Below are 20,845 nucleotides of genomic sequence, written 5' to 3'. Positions count from 1 at the left end.
TGTAAATCCATTCAAATGCTGTTTAACTCTGATTGTAGGACAGGTTTTTGTTAGTTTCCTCCAACATTGTTGGATAAAGCAGTATAAAAGTGGATGGGTATTACATTCCTTTATGTCATTAATGATGCTGTATTTGATTTTGCGTGAAAATAAACCATCTAGTTTGTAGAGAGGCAAAGTTAAACAAATGCCATGTGCTAATATTTGTACTATACGTTCTCATTTTAACAAAAAATATGTATGTGGTTGAATGAATGCTTCTTCCCATTTTCTTTCAATAAAAAACACAGACAAATGATATTTTTGACAGCAAACGTTTATTATGCCAAATCTGAACTAAAACTGTATTTAGTCGCAGATTATTACAACCTTTATTTGTCACAAGGTGAACAACAAATGCAACTGTTCAATCAGCAATATCCCCCAACATAAAAAAGAAAGAAAGACATCATTGATAAAAGCTACAACAGAACTATGTAAATGTGTCATTCATGATACACTCTCTACACATGCATGACCTGCTTCTCTCGTCAGTCGGCAGAATTGTTGGTATTAGTAGCACACTTACCTGAACACATGGATTCTTGAGGGCTTCAGAGAGAATATCCATGGTTTAAGTCTGGGTTTTGCTTTGCAACCATTTGGAACTTCACTGAAATTAGATTTCATGAAGTATTTCTTTTACTTCATGAAAACAGTCCACAAACTTTCTGTCTTTCATAGTTTCATGGCATTCCATGACTGATGAGTTCCTGTTGGTTTCACTTATAAAGACAACAGCAGCACAACGGAGCAGTGTTTCACACTATGACCTCAAAGTGAGAATGTCATGGCTTCAATACTGGCTGAGACTTTTTGTGTTAAGTTTCTATGCTCCCCCATGTGCTTTGGTTTCCTCGAGGTACTCGGTTTTCCTCCCAACGGTCCAAAAACATGCACTTGAAGTTAATTGTTGATCTTAAATTGCCCATAGGTGTGATCATGGTAATCTGGTTTCCTCAGATACAGAAACCAGGCATTTGAGCTCAAGTGGTGGCTCTTAATGTCCCATGGATGTGAACGTGAGTGTGTTCAGTGATGACCCGAAGATCTGTCCAGAGTGGACCCTGCCCCTGCCTGGATCAGCTTCAGCTGAGCTGGATAAAGCAGTAAAATGAGACTCAAGAATTGGAGGATCTGGACTGTATGGCACAGCATTTAAACTATAAAATGTTATTTCAATAAAAGGTCGCTAACTGCACCTCCAGCGTTATTTTTTTAGAGACATTCTTTCAGTTTTAAGGTTACCATTTGACCTTGGGAGGTGGGAGTTTAAACCCTTTTAGAATAGGATAGTTTCAGTCTGAGCCGAGCTGTATTTTACTTTGAAGGACTGGGCCGGAAGTGGACTGGTGACTCTAAACTACCCGTGGTTGTGAATGTGAGTGTGTCTGTCTAGAATTCACCCTGCCTCTGCTTGTTCTCTGCTCCGGCTGAGCTGGATAAAGCGGTGAGATGACATGGAACAGTCGGGTAGTTTCAGTGCGACCACAGCTGTATTTTACCGTGAAGCGCCGGACCGGAAGTGAGCTGGTGACTCTGACGACAGGAATGGCGGCTATGATTACCAGAGGAAGCAGCCCGAAGACCCCGAAACTTTACTTCTAGCGGCCCCGCTGAGGAATTCGTGCCCAGGCGCACAGAGAAACCGTGTCCCGTGAGGGATTGGAGGGAGAGGAAGTGCTGCGACGGGCGGTTCGGGCGCTGGATGTGCGGGTCGAGGAGGCGGTCGTACTTTGCGACTCGCTCGTTAGCCTAACGTTAGAGTCGCTGACTTTGATTCAAGGTAGCCGCTAGCCCGCTGCTCTGCTGGCTTTGCTGGCCCAACAAGTTAACTAAGTGTTCAACTGCGGCGAGGCGCACCGCTTTTGAGCCTCGGGCCCGGGCTTGGTGCCGTTTGTCATCCCGCCGTGTCCGCGGTGCTTCATCACAGGGAGTGAGACAACAAGTCGACATTATTACCGTTAGCTAGCCGCTGACGCTAGCCGAGTTGGGATCCTGAAGTCTCGCCCATATTTTGGATCCTGCCCCAGCCATTGGCCGAGGGCTAACCAACAGTCAACTAGTCCCGTTTTCGGGCTCAGTCGGGCACTACGATGGAAAGTCTAACGCTGAGCGACGTGGAGCAGAAGTACTACTCGGATTTGTTCGTCTACTGCGACACGGACAACACCAAAAAAGTGGCTTCCAACGGGAGAGTTCTTGACCTTTTCCGGGCGGCCCAGTTACCGAGCGAAGTTGTCCTGCAGGTAAGCTAGCGACGAGCCAGCGCCGTGTGTCGGGCTGTCGTCGCGGGGGACTCGGGAGGGGGCTCCACGGCGACTGGGTCATTGGCAAAGTTGAGTGGCTGTCAAGAGAGCCGTCCTGTCACGGCGGACCAGCCGCGGTTGGCCCGGCTGGTTAGCAGCCTGCGCAGCGCAGGAGTCAGACACACCTTCTTCTGGCTAATGTTAGCCTCAGCCCACTCGCAGAGTTAGTCTCGGCTTTAAAACGGACATTTAACTCGCATCTCTAACATACTGGAACGCCCGGCGTGTCAGATATGCAAAGTGATCTTATTTTTTGTGTGCACGGACGCTTGAACATAACATGACACCGTGCTCATCAGTCCTGTGATTCGCATTACTTCCCACTCTTTCCCGTCTTCTCTCCGACATCTGCCTCTTTGTCCGGCGGAAACGCAGTCACATTGTCTCCTGTTCAATGTGACTTAGAAAAGTTATCACAAGATTCAGTGGGGTCATGACATGGCTTCCTGAGCATGATCCCCCATATGGGTACTTTTTTTTTTTTCTTAAGATGTGTTAAAGTTTAATAGACTGGTGTCATATCTGTGAGTGAACGCCGTATTTAAGAAAAGCAACAATATTCATATTATGGCCACGATATAGTTATTTTTTTGTTTAGGAGGCATTGATGTCACAAGCTAGTCTTGTGTGAAATAACAACAAACATTGACCTGAACAGTCTTGACAACCGTGGCCAGAGTCACATAAGCTTTTTGTAAGAAGTGTTTATTCATCACTTTTCTAAGCCACTGCATTTCCTAACTTCGATTGCTACTACTGTGAGACCTAAATCCCTGAAAGCTCCCTGTGTGCCACACAGTGACTGCCCACTAGGTCAAACACAGAAGAAAATGTGTTTACGTGTGATAAATACAGGAGCTTTTTGTAGTGGCCGTGGAATGATAAATGAGTTTCTCTTATATAGTGCCTTGTCACCGATTCAACAGTCTCAAAGCTTTTCACACTAGATCTTGCACACATCCACACACTAATGGTGACGACTGCCATGCGAGGAGATTGACTGCTCATATTGGAGTTCAGCATTTTGCCGAAGTAGGCTTTAGCATTGGACAGGGCGTGATGGGGGACTGAACAACCAACCTTGGGATTGGCGGATGATGCAGTTGGTTGGTGTTGTCCCAATGGAGCTCTTAGTCTGGACGGTTTGAAGCGAGAACCTGCAGTACAGCAGAGGAAAAAAACTGTTTTGGTCCAGTAAGGCCAGCTCCAATTTTGATACTCTTTCAATTTCTCACACAGAATTTAGAAACTCTCACGGCAGCAGCAGGTTTACATCTGCGATTCCCACCACACTGGAGGACCTGTGTTGATATTTGGAGTGTACTTTGAAGCCACACACCATGCACATGGGAAGCCTGCAGACTCTGTTACATTTACAAATATTTCCAAAACAAGCAGGCTGGGAGAGGCTGCTGCAAGAAGGTGCACTTCCAGATTACACACATAGCTAATGGCAAGCTGCATTTGAGTCATTGTAATATTGGCGACACGATTACACCATGGCTAATCCCATCTTGAGTGTCCTCGCTCTGTCTCGTCCCTGCGAGTCATGAGTATCCAGCTGAACTGCAAGCGGCCCATTCTTGTGACTCGGGGTCTTTCAGCAGGCCAATATTTTCAGTTTGTGAGTCAGCATCCTTTTCAAGGTCAACAAGGGGAGCAGTGTGGTGGAAGAATTAGGCAGCATTGTATCCCTCCTAACCCCCCCTGCTTTAAAAATCCACACTGAGCTCTGTGTTGTGAGCTGCATGTCGCTACAGTGTCATGTTGTAACAGGCTGGGAAAAGTGACGGGTGTTTTATATCCACACACGCTCGGACTAAGTTCTTCGTCAGCAAGAAAGGGATCAGTCGGCAGGCGTGCTGCTGGTGTTGTGGCTTACACGGCACTGAAGAGCTCGCACTTGAAGACTTCTCTTAATGTTATGACTCTAAGCTGCACTGGTATTATTTTCCCCACACAACTACTTATGAAGTGTGGTAGTTTCATGACCAAACAAGTAATAGTTGATGTCGTGCCTCATAACAAGAAGGTTCTCGCTTCTTTATGGAGTTTGCATCTTTTCCCTGTGCATGCATGGGCTCAGGATGTGGTAATCCGAATTTTTAATCCAGAGGCACATAAGTTGCAGTGACACACACTGAGTAAAATAGTTGATTTTTCAATGATAACATCCTTTTACATGCATCACTCCTCTGTGAACCAAAATACATGTAAAATGTTTGAGCCGTTTAAAACAAGCTGTATATTTCTCATGTATGGACTGTGAGGATCATGCTTGTTCCTTCGAACAAATACAATGCCTTGTTGTTGACGGTTGTCCCTTGTCCTTGTGTGGGTTTAGATCACAGAGTTATGTGGAGCCACTCGGCTGGGTCACTTCGGAAGGAGCCAGTTCTACATTGCCTTGAAGCTCATTGCCATTGCCCAGTCCGGGCTGCCGCTGAGGGTGGAAAGCCTCAACTCGGGTGAGTTCAGGATTTATTCCTCCTACAGGCACACTTTTCCTTTCCTCGCCCTCCTGTGTGCGCCTTTCTGCTGCTCCAGGATAGGTATAATGTCCATATTCAGGTTCTGGGGCATATTGTGTGTTTCCCTTCTTATTTTTGAGTTATATAGACTGCAAATGAAAAGATCAGCATGGAAACTGAACTTGATCTTTGAGGACATCTGAATTTCCCCTTACACACAAAGAATAACTGCTCTTTTCCTGGTTGACTTTGTTTATTTCCTTCCTGGGGGAACAGGTATTGCATGTAAATGACATAGAGGATATTGTTCTCTGATGTTTTAAAGAATCAGTGGACAGCATAAACATTGTGGAGTCAAACGTACTCTTGGACCCACTTTTATGAAATCTGTGGCACATGGTGTAGCAAGTAATAAACCTACTGTATAAAACTAAAAGAAGCACAGTCTGTAATTTAAGAACGTGTTAATTGCGCTGGTGTGTAGCATTTAAATGAGCTCATAACATTTAATATTACGTGAGAGAAACATTTTTTTGTTTTAGGACAAGTTTCATACTAGGTTTTCCACATAATCTTGATGTTCTCTTTCCGTGTTCCTGGCAGATTCCTTTTTTTTTTTTTTTTTAAAGGACGAGTTTAATAAAGACGTGTTGAAATCTCATGGTGCAGCAGTTGTCTGATAACTTGGGGAAAAATCTGGCCTGCTAAAGAGTGAAATAAGAGTTGTTGAGTGGCTTTTTAATATGTTTTTGGAGGAGTGAGAGCTCAGTCTGCACAGTGGAGTCTAGGTGAACCGATATTGGCCTTTTGTTATATGGACTATATTTTCATCACATTTTACCTCTTGAGCAGCAGGAACATATTTTATATTATATGTCACTCACTCACTCACTCACTCACTCACTCACTCACTCACTCACTCACTCACTCACTCACTCACTCACTCACTCACTCACTCACTCACAAAGGGGATTGCTGCCATCTGAAGTGCTTGTATTGAGTGCAACTTGGACTTCAGTGTCTTGACTATCGACAAAGGGATTGGAAGTCAATCCGCTCTACCAACAAAGCCACAGCCACCATAAATGCTTGTGGATGTTTGTGACGATATAACCTGTTGAAACTGGTTACCTATTATCATAAATAAACATTCAGTATTTGAGGCCCAGAAGCGTTGTCGGTTTCTGCTCTGACGTCTCACTAAAACCACAGAAGGGAGACATTACTATCACTCGGAGCACAGTTTCTTGCTTGACTTGAAATATTGCAACACGATGAAATGATTTCATAATTGGATACCGAAATGAGGAAGTACAGGCACCACTTCCTCTTAGCAAAAGTGAGCAGAATGCATTTTATTAGCGTTAGGAGGGTTTGAAATTTGCCTCGTGTCAAATGTAATACCTTCTGAGCTCATGCAATTGAGTTAGTGCCGAGAAATGTAATCAAGTGTCAAGTCATATCAGTTGTGACTGGATGTGATGTTATTCCAGGAGTTAAATTGTCTCACTTTAGTAATAAACCATCAAGGTCAATGTATTTCCAAGATATTGGGAAATGAGCTGTTTTCTACCTGTATAAATACAGTACATTCATGTTTGAGAGCTACCATTGATCACTCTTTGAATTTTCAAAAAGTGTGCAAACATGTTCATTAGTTTCTCTCAACCCATCTTAAAATATCTAAAATGGCTTATTACACAATGAGCAACATAAAAAAACATAGCTTCTATATCTCTTACATGACAAATATAAGCTTTATATTGTCGTCTTAGAGACGCTTAAGTTCGTTTCTGTCGAATGACTGATGCCACTTGCAGAGATCCATTCAGTCATTCAATTGCACCAAATTTATATTACATTTCAGATTCAGACACCTTATTTATCCCACAAGGGGCAATTTATGTGCAGTTTCCCAGTGTGTACATTATACATACATGCATGCATTCGGTCATCAATGAATCTGTCAGGAAATAGCATGCGACATAGGAAAATGTCAGAACAAAAAAAATGTAAAGCATACAAGACAAATAAGTTTTAAAGTTGATCCCGGAGTTACTTTAGTGTGGTCAATGTGGTCAGTCTGATAAATGGAGGAAGGAGAGTGGTTTTATTGGTGAGAAGTTATATTTAGCACTCGGTGTTTCGTTTGTTTGAGCTGGACGTCATGATGAGCCGATGCTGCGGCAGGACCGGTGTGCTGGACTCCTTGTGATGAGTGGATCAACAGATCCCCGCGGTTTTGTCTTCTCCTGCACTGTCAGAGTCATTAAAAGAGTTTTGTTTGTTTTTGAAGCGGATCGTTTTTCTCTCACGCTGCCGTCCCTCTCATGCAACCAACAGTTGTCTTGCTAGTGCTGGGTTATGTACGTGTTCAACAAATCATTTGAATGAACAGTTAAAATCTACCCCTGTGTCCTTGAGCAAGGCTCTTACCCTGCATCTGCTTAGGTTTGCCAAATCAAACCTGCAGATCATATGATCTGCAGTGATGAGTGACACAACGAGTTTTAATCCCTTTGATTTTATCTAATTATATTATTTTCAGTTTTATCTAATGTTCACCTTCTTGTTTATCCAGAGTTGAGTGTTAATGATTTTCTACAAAAACTACTCTAATCTGGTGGTTTCACTCCAAGTTAAACAAAAGTTGATAAATACTGTTTGCATAGCTCACCTTTTTTTTCTGTTTTTTAAATCGTCTCTCCCCAGTTAAGGACCTGCCGCTGCCTCGGTTCGTGGTGGGGAAGAACGAGGCGGAGGCGAGGCACGCGGCGCTCTACCAGGATACGGACGGTGGGGGTTTGTATCCTGCCCCCGGTGCTGCAGTAATACCCCGGCCACCTGGCAGGGGTCACCAGAACAAGAAAGGGCCTCCCACCTCCACCTCGCTGCCGGTCCATGAGGTCACCCAGCCCCTGGCACCCAGCGTAGAACCACAGGTTTGAAACTTTACCGTTGCCTCGTAAACGCAGCTCTTTCTCACAGGCTCGTTATCGTTTACTTTCTGTTACATGCACAAATTGCCATGAGAAAGGATCACATCACTGTTTATTTGACCTTTCTCCCCCCCCCCCCCAGAGCGATGAGATAATTTACAAATACACAAATGAAAAATAAAGATAATGGAAGCTTTGAGAAAACAGACTTTATTGGGTGACATTGCATGCACACACACATGCACGCACGCACGCACGCACGCGCGCACACACACACACAATAACTCTGTCAACAGCTGAAAGCAGCAGCCACCAGAGATAAGCTGCAGTGTTTTTCCTGTGCATGTGTGATTACTTGAAGCTCAAATTACTTACTGCTAGCGGACTTTTTCTCCTTTGAGCTAAATGGATGTCTTCCTGCACGCGTATCTCTTCACATCTGTGTCGAAACGCTCTTTCACGCATCGCTTTGACGTCTTACCATATCCATCTACCGCGATGCAGATGAAAAGCTTTTCAAGTAGCTTTCATCAACCTTGACGGGGTTCAGTTGTAGTGTGTTTAAGTGCAAAATGTTGAAGTTTGTTAACGCCACACACACACCAGGAATTCACAATGGGGCAAAAAAGAAAAAACAAAACAGCGGCTGCTCAGTGCAGTTAAGTTTTCTTACAATGTCCATGTTTCCACATGTGCTCAACAGCCTGAACCAACGTCTCCAGTCGTCTCCCCTCACCAGTCCCCTCCCACATCCCCTCACTCGTGGAGGAAACACACGCGGCAACACAGCGGCGGAAACGTGGATCGGCAACCAGCGGTGGCTGCGACCGGCGCTGTGTGGACTCAGTTCAGAGAGCAACAAACAGGTTATAGGGTGTTTTTTTTTTTTCCATATTGTCTTTTGACTCAGTCCTTTGTTTATTTGAAGCTAACGAACCTAAAGTCACCGATTAAGTAGAGAAATTGAGACGTTTGTGTTCATCTTAAGATGTTTGATAGACCAAATAATTACATCGAAAATTCTTGAGTCAGATATGTCAAAGCCTTTTCTCAATATTTCTTCAGTTTCATCCCTATTGATTGACATAAATTTATGTTTTTATTAATCCTGAAGCACTGAGTGTGGATTTTAAAAGAAATTATTTTCACTGTATTTATTTGACTTCTTTATCACTCAGTAAGTTTACATGCAACCAGACCTCAGTTTAGCCGTTTAATGAAATATTGTCTTTGTACAGGTATACATGCACACAAGTGTAATCTATTTGTTGTAGTAATCCTGTTGTGATTAGCACTTTTTCAGCCTGTCAATAGATGAACTTTCATTATCAGTGTGTGTGTTTGATTGAGCGGCTTTAATTAGAATTGAGCTCACATATTTACTTCTAAAGTCCAGTTCTTGTTGGAGCTGTCTTTTAGACGTATTGATTGTGGAGCACTTTGTGCTGCATTTCTTGTATTAAAGGAGCAACATTTATTAAGTTTATTAATGATACAAAAGAGGAAGCTTGATTTGAAGTCAGGAGGAAGTGACGGCATACTGCCATGTTATAAGAGGATGGAATCAATTTCTGAGAGAATATCCTCGTGTTAAAGAACTCGCTCTCAATACTCACTGATGTCGACAACAGAAACTACATGAGGTAAATAAGTAATTTTTCTAAATTGTCTGACTTCGGTGATAACTGTTGGCCTATGGGGTGTAATTAGTCGGTGTTTACACATAATGTAAATGATGTTTGCAGAGGAAAGTGTCCGTTATTTTTTGAGGAGCAAATAGAACACGACAGCTTCTCTGCCTGCTTCTAGTCATGTTGTTATTAAAAAGAGAGAGAGTGAGAGAGAGCAAATGACAAGCTTTCTTATTCAACATACAATATTGGGATGATAAAACGCCGTTGTTCATTTCAGGAGCAGGGACCGGTGAAGGCATGTGGTCGTCTCACTCGCCGCCTCCTCCCGGTCAGGAGAGTTGGGTCAGTTTTACAGCGGACACGCCGCCATCCAGCACGCTTCCAACAATGCACCCCTCGTCTGTCCAGGTAGGAAAAACATCACCCTCACATTTTACTGTGCTTGCAAACCATACATTTTGCTTTACATTTCACATTGGGTCTTTAGTTATGCATTTTCAGAAGAAAACCTGCAAAGTGAGGGAAAATACAAAGGAGTTGAATGGTCTTCTCCCGTATGATTAATTTATTTTGCTGCTCCTGCAGTCAAAACGTTTTGCGCTGCGCAGCATGTTCACACATTAACACGCAATATAGCACACCAATGGTGAGGGCTCCCATTTAAAGCACTCAACCCCCATTGTGAGTAATTTGGCATTCAGAATCTTGCTCAAGGACAATTTGACATATAAACAGAGCAGGACGAGGGATTGAAACTGCAACCTTACATTAGGAAGACCACCCGCTATAACGGCTAACCCACAGTAAGAAGCTCGAAGGGCAAAGCAGCTAAAGTGTGAGTTAGTGAGACAGAGATTTATTTGGTTAAGCCAGTTCAGGTGAGCAAACATTCTATTTTTTTCAACTTGGAACTGTTTTGAAATGTACAGCTTGTATTTCAAACCTGTTATTTAATTGCCTATTATGAGTAATTGCTTGTTCATACTTGATTTTAGTGACTGACTTTGCATATAGCGAATGTTGATAAATGAACTGCGCTTCAATTGATTGTGTTTCAATTGATTCTATTGAATAAGAGTTACTACATTTAAATGCACCTTAAACTTGATGATGCATACCAGTACATAAGTTAAATGTTTTCCATTTATTACTAATTGCATTTATAACCTCAGCTGACCAACAGTGGCCATCCTTGGGTAGACTTTGAGATACAAAGTCTTCCCAAGAAAATTACAGAATAACACAAAAGTCTCAATCGTTGTCCTTCACCTTCAGACAATCACACAGTTTATTATGTTATTATAGCGGCAGTAAATACAATATTGATATGCTTTTGGAGCTCACAAGTCAACCCTCAGTTCAATGAGTGGTTTATACGCAGATAGGGAAATTACAAAAGTAGCCATATTCGATATTGCAGCAGGTCATCTCAATAGTAGTCGTCATGAGGGGTTTTCATCAGATGAAAAGGCGCCATAAGACACTGCCAACGCAAAACCTGCGATATCACACGTACCACAATCGCGTGTCAAGCATGAGCTGACATTTTATATCAGTGCTTTGTCTGCCAGCAGAGCTCCGCTGAAATGTGAGCAGCTTATGTGACATTGCTCAGGCAAAGGCCTCTCCACCCAGTGCCTAATTTTAGGAAGGAATCCATGCTTATTTTTAGGCGTATTATTGGGTTATTGTCATTACGAATCAACTCGGAGCACGTTAAGTCCATTTTTAAAAAGCTCCCATCGTTGTGATGGGTTATGGTTCTGAAATCTCTCAGAATTTGATGCTCTCGTAGGAATACGAACCATTTTTTGAAGGTTTCACAGTTTACACTTTCAGTTCCGTTTTATTTTAACTTGATCCCTGCGTCCAGCATGTGAAAGCCGATCTGAGCTGACTGGGTGAATTAACGGAAAGGCCTCGACAGCCAGTGCGTGGTATATAGCAAACACATAGAAGGACAGACAATCAAATACACACATTCCCACTTATAAGCAATTTGTAGCCACTAGTTAACCTGAAGCGCACGTTTCTGGACTTTGGAAGGAAACCAGGTTGGAAAAAGCCCGTACATGCAAACTCCCCATAGTCGCTTTCTTTTATTTTAACAGGACCTTCCTTTCTGTGATCTCCTTCTTCTACGCTGTTAATCACGATAACATTTCCTCTGTGGTTTTGTACAGGAAAGCACAACAATACGAACCGTGGCCTCAGCTGCGACAAACAACGAGATCCAGCGGCAGTCCAGCACCTACGATGACCCGTGGAAGATCACAGACGAACAGAGACAGTATTACATCAACCAGTTCAAAACCATCCAGCCGGACCTCACGGGCTTCATACCCGGTAGAGAAACGCAACCACAAATACACAGAAACACGATGAGCTGCTTTTTGGGAGAAATGTTAACCATCTTTAGTGTAATTCCAGGTTCAGCAGCAAAAGAGTTCTTCACCAAATCAAAGCTACCAATTTTAGAGTTGTCGCATATTTGGTGAGTGGTCGTCACCTTGTTGATTACATTCCCTGCTGTGTTTGTCTGACAACTCGATTGCATTAGAGGTCATATGTAACAGTGAGTCATGCAAATAGGTTGTTTGTATTGGTTATTTGTTTGTTTGAGCAGGATTGTGGTGAATTCAATCTTACAGAGTGAAAGTAAATCTGATTTGATTAATTGCTATATTTCTAGTTGACTTATATGCAGGGCAAATTTTATTAACACATCTAATCATTGTGTTATTACAATCTTGTATAGTGTCTGTTGTGGCTATTAAGAGATAATCTGCATATGTATGTTCTGATGCTTATTTTCCACTATAATCCCTCTGGGGAGGATTCGGTTTGTGACTGTGATCTGTGTGCATTTGAAGGGAGCTGTCGGACTTCGACAAAGACGGGGCTCTAACCCTGGACGAGTTCTGCGCTGCCTTTCATCTGGTCGTAGCCAGGAAGAACGGCTATGACCTCCCAGAGAAGCTGCCTGAGAGCCTGATGCCAAAGCTGATTGACCTGGATGATTCAGCAGGTACGGCGAGTCGTGCTCCCTCTGTCCGCACTGCAGCTCTCCATTTCCCAACATCAGACCTCATTAAACCTGCAAGGTAGCAGAGCGTCGGTGTGGAAAACCTTGCCTCTTGGTGCTGGTTAATTGATTTAGGCTGGACCGCACTTTCCATAACACTGCTTCATTTTCTGCTTCACTTTGATCATGACCCATTTTGTTTAATCAGCACACAAGTGCTGCATGCAATCGAGATTATACCACAATAAAAAGGAGCAATAAAGGATTCTTTTTACAAATTCATCACAATATAATCATCTAAAATTCTAAGAATAGTTATCGGTAAATAATAATTTATTGGATGTATCATAACTTCAATCATCAGTCACGATATATTAGCATCATACCCCCCATCCCTTTCTTAGCCACTTTATATTCCCTCACATTTCATTTATCCAATGTAATACTTTATATCTGTGCTAGAAACTAATCAAACCACATTAAAAACAACACAATCTTACATTTTACAAAACGTCTGGCCTTTCCTGGTTACACCCAGTTTTATACGCAGTTTCCTGTCTCCTCGGGTTAATTCCTCACTGAAATCTCCATCACTGTCATGCTCTGGTTCTGCCTCCCATAGTGCTTCATCCTTGCTACCACCAAAAGCATTTGAGGTGCAGCATTTTAAAGCTTCTGAACATCCAGCATCTGTAGCTGGCTTGTACTCACCTTGGTATAATTCCCAAGTCACGGTTCACTTCCAGCCTGTTTGACTGGCCCAGTTAAGTGTCTGCGGATTACATCCAGAATGTTCTTCCCGTTTCTGAAGCTCCCATGCTTGTATTATGCAGAACACAACATGTGAGCAGATGGAAAGCCTCTCTCATAATCTGACCAGTATGGATGATGCTTCTTTGATTAGAGGATCCCATATAGATCTAAAGTACGAGTCAGATTTTTCCCTGCAGTGATACCATTTTGTTTTGTGTTCGTGGGAAAGACGACACACAAATACTTTTAGCAGAATGAATCATGAACATTTAATCAAGAAATGCTCCCGAAAGTTGTTTTTTGGGGGGGAGTTTATACCATAGATAGCCTTGTGGAGTTCCTGTATGTGTTTGTAACCCGTGTGTTATTTTTCCTTTTTCAGAAGTCCCTGAGCAGACGGCGGATGTTGGATACTCGGCGTCACCGGTGGAGGTCACCCCCAACAAGTCTCCCTCCATGCCTTCGCTAAACCAGGCCTGGCCGGAGATGAACCAGAGCAGCGAGGTTCCAACATGCATTCCATACACAATCACACGATGTGTTCAAGCATACTTTCAGCTCTGTTTGCTGTCGCCGCGTTTGCATTTGATTCATCTTAATTGCTCGGAGTTAATTTAGGCAGAATTGCTCCCGCTTCATCCCGCCATTTTTTGGTTCTGATTGCCACTTCTTCATCTCCATCATCAAACATAATTACTGCTAATTCAGCACCCCTTCTCGCCCTCCCTGGCACTGCGACGGGAGCCTGTGGTTCCGCGATGAGTTGCCGATGTCTTTTCGGTTGTTTTTTTTTTGTTTTGTTTCGTTCTCACGCCTCACTGATGATGTGGCGTTGCATCGCTGCAAGCGCTCATACTGATGATGTAAATGTGTGATGTCACTGCACTGGCTGACTGACATGTTTTTTCTCACTGTCTGTCTGTCTCCTGCAGCAGTGGGAGACGTTTAGCGAGCGCTCCTCCAGCTCACAAACTCTGACCCAATTTGACTCTAACATTGCACCAGCTGACCCTGTAAGTCAATCACGTAGTATGCATGGTTTCACCATTAATGGACAGACATTAACCCTCTCTGGATCTCTTTCTTGTCTGTCTCTCCCTCTGTCACTCTTTCTGTGCATGATATTCTCTTCAAGTTCACTGCACCAGCAGTGCGAGTTGTGATTTGGCTGGCTTAGCTCTATTGGGCATCACCTTTTTATTTCTACAGTGACATCCACCAGTCTAGAGCACGTTTGCAGGTAGTTTTGTTAATGCTGTGAACACTTCAATTTTGGTTCAGTATCGCAATGCACTGTTGAGCTGTCAGTGTTTTATCGTTCAGTAAATAGTCATGTTTTTGTGGTCGTGCGGATCCTTGGGATTCATTGCAGGAGATTAAGGAGATGTCGCCAGAAACCATTTAAAAATAACATGCAACCTTTTGAAACCAACTTTTTAACTGAGAATAGGACAGGGTAAACCTTTGACACTGTTATTTAACAAGATATTAACATCCAAAACATATTTTTTATCTAATTTGTCAGAGGGATTTAACCTCAGTTTATCTGTTACTGACACAAGGAGGAGTGAAATGTCAAAATTCAAAAAAAAAAAATTGTATTGTTTAAAGGAGATACTTGTTTAGGCTCCTTTTTTTTGTTTTTGTTTTTGTTTTCTTTTTTTTTTGTTTTTCTCACAAAATGACCATGACTCGGCTAAATTGAATGTGTTGATTTACTTGATTAAAAGCAGTTGCTTTTCAGCTACAAGTATCTCAATCACTCAAAACTGATTGTAATCTGTTGAAGTATCTGAAGAGTCTGCTTGTAGTAAAAAAATCAAAAAAAGTATGTTGGCAAAACTTTTTAAGATTTTCAGCACGAATATAAAAGAGGGAAAGTTATGAGTTGAGTTTGATTCTGTGATTTGGTCCTTGGTTTCTTATGTAGTTGTGGGTGTCTGTAACAGGCTTCCATATTTCCTTTTGGATTTTCAGAAAATGTGAGCAAAGTAATATTAGCAATAATAATCAGGAAGTTCTCCAACAATGAGAAGTGCAATATTGAGTTAAATAGACACCAACTGCAGGTTGCCTCTAAAGCGAAACAGGAACAAACAACCTCTTTGTTTAGAGCTCTATTCCCGTTTTCAAGTAAACTGATTGCAACGCGTGAGTGCAAGTCCTTTCTTCTGTCTGTCTGACCGTCTATCGCTCTTTGTTCTCCAGGACACAGCCATCGTCCATCCTGTTCCCATCCGGATGACACCCAGTAAAATCCACATGCAGGAGATGGAGCTGAAGAGGACTGGCAGTGGTGAGACGCAATCTGGCTCCAAGCCTGAATGTTTAAACTCCCTTTCCCAATTAGATGAATGGTGGTGTTGTGACGTCTGTACTGCAGGAGAAAGCTCCCCGAACATCTGTCTTCGTGAATCATATTGTGAAAGCGAGAAGTCGGCCTGCAATATTGTTGGACAGAACAAGAGATTTGTGTCTGATCTTATAACATTTTGTTTCTCAAACTTTTAGATCACAACCACCCAACCAGTCCTCTGCTGGTGAAACCTCCGGAATTGTCTGAAGAAACCAAATTGCCCGCCTCCATGAAGTTTGTTGCTGCCAACACTGTCGGTGAGTGAACGATGATGTGAAGATATCGACTGTTAGTGAGCCTATTTACATCAGAGGATTATCTGATTTCTGCAGTTATCAGGTTAAGTGATCATGTCAGCAGCATTATGTGATCTGCTCTATTGGATCACAGCAACTATATCATGGTGAGGAATTGTAGTAACGCCTTAACTTGTCTTCATGCATGTATCATGCATGAAGACTGATCATCTGATTTATTTCGGTCGTTTACACCTGTTTGTGTAAAACAAACAACTAAGAAATCGGATAATCGACTGAAACACAACCCAGCGTTTTTTCCAATTATTGCATATGTCAACTATCACAATGATCTCAATAAACCGCTATTGGATATTTAGATTGTGAAATCTATTAAACTTACTAAAACTTGTCGCTCATATTTCCTATAATATAGCAAAACCACACAATAGTTCAGGAGCTTTTCAAGTTTGGCAGTGCGTCATACTTGATGCATAGATGAAGCTTAAAAAAAACAAGCAAGTCAAAACTTAGAACTTCCGAGGAAATTAAGAAGACATTGCAAGACCTAAAAAGAAGAACAAAATAAATATCTGATAGAAGCTGGTGGAAAATCCTCTTGCCACAGCAGCATCTCTGATCAAAGATGAACTGTTTTTCACCTTCTTGTCAAACTTGCTAATACATAAGGAACTTTCTTATATGGGATGATTTTGTCCTCAAGTAAAGTGCTTATTCCTCTCAGCCTATACAATATGTCTGTTTCAATTTGTTTTTCTTGAAAGCTGCAGTGGTTTGAGCTTCAATGTGTTTTTAATCTGTGAAGGTGACGGTTACAGCAGCTCAGACTCCTTCACCTCAGACCAGGAGCCAATCACTCGGCAAAGGTCAGTTCTTTTCTTACTTTTCTCATGTTCTCGCGCAGTTAACATGTTCTGCTTCGAGCGGCAGGTCATGTGGAAAGCTCGAGTTGTATTCAGATTGATTTCATATGTAATCTATTTGAAACTTGGTCTCGTTCTAATAAACGTTCGTCTCCAGGTCTCAGTCGGGGACTTCTCCTGGGGCCCTGGAGGTGGTGGCCCCGCCTCCCCCTCCGCCCCGCCCACACCCATCCCACTCTCGCTCCTCGTCACTGGACATGAACCGTACCTTCGCTGCCACGGCCGCCACAGGACAGCAACAGCCTTCCGCAATCGCTTACCCTCCTGCTGTGCCTCCTCGACCGCTACCCACACAGGTCTGTGAAGGAAACCTGCTCCATCTGCAATGTGTGTTTAGATGAGCTTTCCCCTGACTCCTCTTCCTCTTCCTCTTCCTCTCCCCAGTCCTCCGTGCCACTCACTGGGCACAGAGTGGAGGCTGACAGTGTACCAGGAGGCGTCCTCGCCACCACCTCCCCACAACAGATCCCTCAGCAGCCCAACTTTGCAGACTTCAGTCAGTTTCAGGCCTTCGCGGCCTCCGAGCAGCCGTCCAGCCTGCCGGAGGCGGACAAACACAACGAGGCGGGACAGGTGGGCCGTTACCTTCACATTACATCCTTTCACTTCATTTTTAAGATCGAGAGTTCCAGATTTATTTTGGTTTTTGTGTGTTTTTCCAATGTGCAGGTGGAAAAGCCATCAGAGGGCGCCGGCCCTTTAAGAACAGTGAAGAGTGATGGCCAAGTAGACGAGAGACCTTCAGCTACAGCCGGCTCGGTCGGTCCAATTTTCAGGACATTTAGGGTTGTGATGTCATAAAATGTGGTCCAAGGGGTCATTTTATTTCTTGAACAAAGTTGTTAAAAATAGATTGAAGAGAGTGGAATCATTCAGGCATTTAAAAAAAAAAACATTTTTAAATGCAAGCAAATTTAGACAGACACATATACACTTAAGAGTTCTTGGTGTATTCAAGTTGTATATAAAGTCTACAGCAGGGATGTCCAATAGTGCCAAAGTGTCCAATGGCAAACTTCCCCTGATTGCATTGTTTTTAAAGCACCCAGATACGAAGCTGCCTCCATTTTATATTCAGACCAAATACGGTACTTGGAATAACAACCATTTTAGAGGCGATTAAAAGCCTATACAACTTGAGAACTCGGTGACAATAAGGTTAAAGTAAATGTATTTCCATTTTCTCTTAGGTCAAGGGCGGCTCCTCGGGTCCTCTGGCACCTCCCCCCAAACCTGTACGCCGGAGGTTGAAGTCCGAAGACGAACTTCGACCGGAGGACGAGCAGCACGGTCCACAAAAATCCAACGTCATTGCTGCAGTTTTAGCCACTCAGCCCTCCATCCCCAGGTCAGAGGCTTGTAGATTGAGGGAAAAACTTGCAGACGGATTTGCGTTTTAACACTTTCTGCATTTGCAGGTCTGTTGGAAAGGACAAAAAGGCGATTCAAGCTTCAATCAGAAGAAACAAAGAGACCAACACAGTTCTGGCGCGACTTAACAGTGAACTTCAGCAACAACTGAAGGTACGAAGGACATCTTTACTTAAATGTTGTAGAAAAATAGGAAAGGGAAAATCCCAAACTTCAAATGAAAAGCTTTAAACACGGACCTGACCGAAATGTTCTATATTGATTACTGAAAATGGGACTTCACCTCCATATCTTCTATCCTCTGTTTGCACTTCAGGACCTGCTGGAGGAGAGAATATCACTAGAAGTCCAGTTGGAGCAGCTCAGACCTTTCTCTCACCTTTAACCAACGTGCCGAGCAAATCTCGGCTGTAGTTCATCGGAAACAAGGCTTTGGCCCTTGATGGCAACCCCCCCCCTCCCCCTCCCCCCGCTCCTTATTTCTTCCTTCCAACATGGCGGCTTTCTTCGGGGTCGCAGGCCCACCGCAGAGCGTTCTGTTAAAACTGTCATGCTCAACCACACGCCGATCGCTCATGAACCGGACGGACCCGAGAGCACAGTTTTACCAACGGGAGGAGGAGACGAGGGGATTTTACAAACGGGCACTTTTCAATTTTTTTTTTTTTTAAATGGAGTCTGAGACGAGAGCAACTGCAAACAGACGGACGCTTCAGCTCTGGGTTTGATCTGAAGACAAACTGCTAGTGTCTAATTACTTTACTGTGTGTGTGTGTGTGTGTGCGCACGTATGCGTGTGTCATGAATCCAGCCCGCCGCCTCCTTATTACTTCCCCCTTACAAGCCTATGTGTGTGTTTGAATGGCATTGGTGTGTTTCCTCTTCATGTTACAGTGTTTGAGGGTTGATCATGTGACTGACTGGATGAACTTTATGCCAAATGACTGAACCCATCACTCTGCTCCCTCACCTCTACCCGGGCCTATTCAAGAAGGAAACAAAAAAAAAAAAAAGAAGAAGCAACTTCCTCTCCCTTCCTGCAGGGTTTTTCTGTGGCTCAGCTTGTCTTTTGTAACCTCGAAGCTCTGCGGTTATTCGTCCGATCTTTACTGTACGGAGAAGTGTTACGACACTCAACTTGAAGGGTTGGAAAACGTTCCAGCTGCTTGACTGCAGGAGGCGGCGGTGCTTATGAAGAATTGCTGATTTTTTGAGAAGGTCCACCCCCCCCACGCCCCGCGATTTCTCTGCAGCAGGCAGTGTGCACATGTCCAAAGTGACGGGTGGAGTTTAAGTTGATTTTTTTTTTTTTTTTTGGTCAATCGGACAGTCGGCACTATGCAAGTATGGGCGATACATCCTCACAGACCAACTATACTTAGCTGTACTATGATAGTAGCAACTGTGTGAACAGTACATCCTGGTCTTTGTATCGTAGATCTTCCAAAACACCCACTACTGTATGTTTGTGATACCTTTTGTTGGTACTGATGAGCAGTGTGTGGTCCCGTCTGCTCCACGCTCCAGAGGCAAGTCGAGTCCAGATCAGTGTTTTTGTTTGTTTGTTTTTTAAAATTTGGGGTATTTTCACCTGAACTCTGCAGCTTTGGGTGTAGATGAAGCTTACAGGAGAGCAGTCGACAATACAGAGACCTGAATGACCCAACTGCACTTTTAACTCGACCTTCTCCCTCCATTACTTTTCCTTTTTTTTTTTTTTTTTACACTTTTGTCTCTTTTCTCACGTAAAACCTGCATGTTCCTCCTGTGTTTTCACGTGTATTTAACACCGACGCTTTAAGTAGAAAAACAATTGAACCACTCAAGTTTTTATTTTCTTGTCTTACCCTGAAGCTGTAATGTTTTTTGATCCATTCATGTTTGGGTTTTGTTTTGTTTTGTTTAGTCCCTTTGTGTCGGTGAAGAGTCGGTCTTCTTCTAAAGCCTTACTCCCCTTCGCTGGCGTTCAGGTTTCCACTGCGGCTGACTGACCTCTCGTCCTTGTCGTATCAAGGCCTGCCTTCTTTCTTTTCTGCTGTTGAGAACGACGGTGTACTCTGTGTGTATGTTTGTCTGTCTGTCTGTCTGTGTGTGTGTGTGTGTGTGTGTGTGTGTGAGCGTGTGTGTTTTACTGTTTCCAGACTTGGAACTAATACCATTTAAAACCCTATTAAACACCTTCAAGTGGGATTGATTTAAGTTTGCTAGCACAACAGCACCCCCTTCCTCGTCCCCCTGACCCAAAAGGCAATCCAGGCAGGCAAGAGCAATCAGTCTTTAATAATGAAGCCTGTTGATGGGATTTTGAATGCTATTCGCTCCTAGATCTGTGTTGTATATTGTATATGATACACACTTTTTTGGACTCATATGTAAATTTGCATTAATTGCTGACTAACAGCGAAAGAATATTCTATTTAATTCCTTCTCTCTTGGCTGTGGGATCCTAGATGTTTAACTGCATGGATGTACTGTATCTCTGCAGAGTCAACTAGCAGCTGTGTGATTTTTACACAAAAATAAAAAACGGCACAATATTTTAAACACTGTTCTCCTTCATTTATGTAACGGTGCATCAGTCCGTCTTCGAAAATCTGTTGGGGGTCATGGACCGACTCCAGCTGACCGGATGAATGCATGGTTCAACATGGGTCAGAAACTTGGAATCAAACTTCCTGGATCAAGAACATTTAAATGCAACGGTATAAACTATGTTTATTCTGTGAGGTACATAATCAGTCGTCTCATGCAGGAGAGGAGTTGATCGT

The 20,845-nt window shown here is 43.1% G+C and overlaps 1 protein-coding gene across 4 annotated transcripts; it reads left to right on the top strand.

Annotated features, from left to right (window-relative positions):
* The first annotated feature begins 1,636 nt into the window (after window positions 1-1,636).
* On the top strand, window positions 1,637-20,692 carry reps1 (RALBP1 associated Eps domain containing 1). Of its 4 annotated transcripts, XM_080514115.1 has the most exons (19): window positions 1,637-2,288; window positions 4,693-4,816; window positions 7,532-7,761; window positions 8,462-8,624; window positions 9,670-9,800; window positions 11,576-11,738; window positions 11,823-11,886; window positions 12,266-12,420; window positions 13,553-13,674; window positions 14,103-14,183; window positions 15,379-15,466; window positions 15,682-15,783; window positions 16,589-16,649; window positions 16,804-17,002; window positions 17,091-17,279; window positions 17,376-17,465; window positions 17,897-18,054; window positions 18,125-18,230; window positions 18,394-20,692. In XM_080514115.1, exons 1-19 carry the CDS (start codon window positions 2,136-2,138, stop codon window positions 18,460-18,462), a joined length of 2,448 nt encoding a protein of 815 aa, XP_080370241.1. In that variant the 5' UTR covers window positions 1,637-2,135; the 3' UTR covers window positions 18,463-20,692. The 4 variants fall into 4 exon arrangements, with proteins under 4 accessions (XP_080370241.1, XP_080370242.1, XP_080370239.1 ...); XM_080514116.1 differs by lacking the exon at window positions 14,103-14,183; XM_080514113.1 differs by having other exon boundaries at window positions 11,576-11,886.
* The last annotated feature ends 153 nt before the right edge of the window (window positions 20,693-20,845 follow it).

This window comes from Blennius ocellaris (genome assembly GCF_963422515.1).
Source record: "Blennius ocellaris genome assembly, chromosome: 18".
Classification (NCBI taxonomy): Eukaryota; Metazoa; Chordata; class Actinopteri; order Blenniiformes; family Blenniidae; genus Blennius; species Blennius ocellaris.
The sequence above is the reverse complement of the archived record's forward strand: the minus strand, read 5'-3'. Positions and strand labels throughout refer to the sequence as shown.

What these genes read in the sequence shown, in the direction of transcription:
- reps1 (XM_080514113.1), top strand. Translation starts at nt 2,136, where the DNA reads ATGGAAAGTCTAACGCTGAGCGACGTGGAGCAGAAGTACTACTCGGAT. An exon ending in TGCACCCCTCGTCTGTCCAG is followed by an intron (nt 9,801 to 11,575) that starts GTAGGAAAAACA and finishes GGTTTTGTACAG; the next exon opens with GAAAGCACAACAATACGAAC. An exon ending in CTTCAGCTACAGCCGGCTCG is followed by an intron (nt 17,466 to 17,896) that starts GTCGGTCCAATT and finishes ATTTTCTCTTAG; the next exon opens with GTCAAGGGCGGCTCCTCGGG.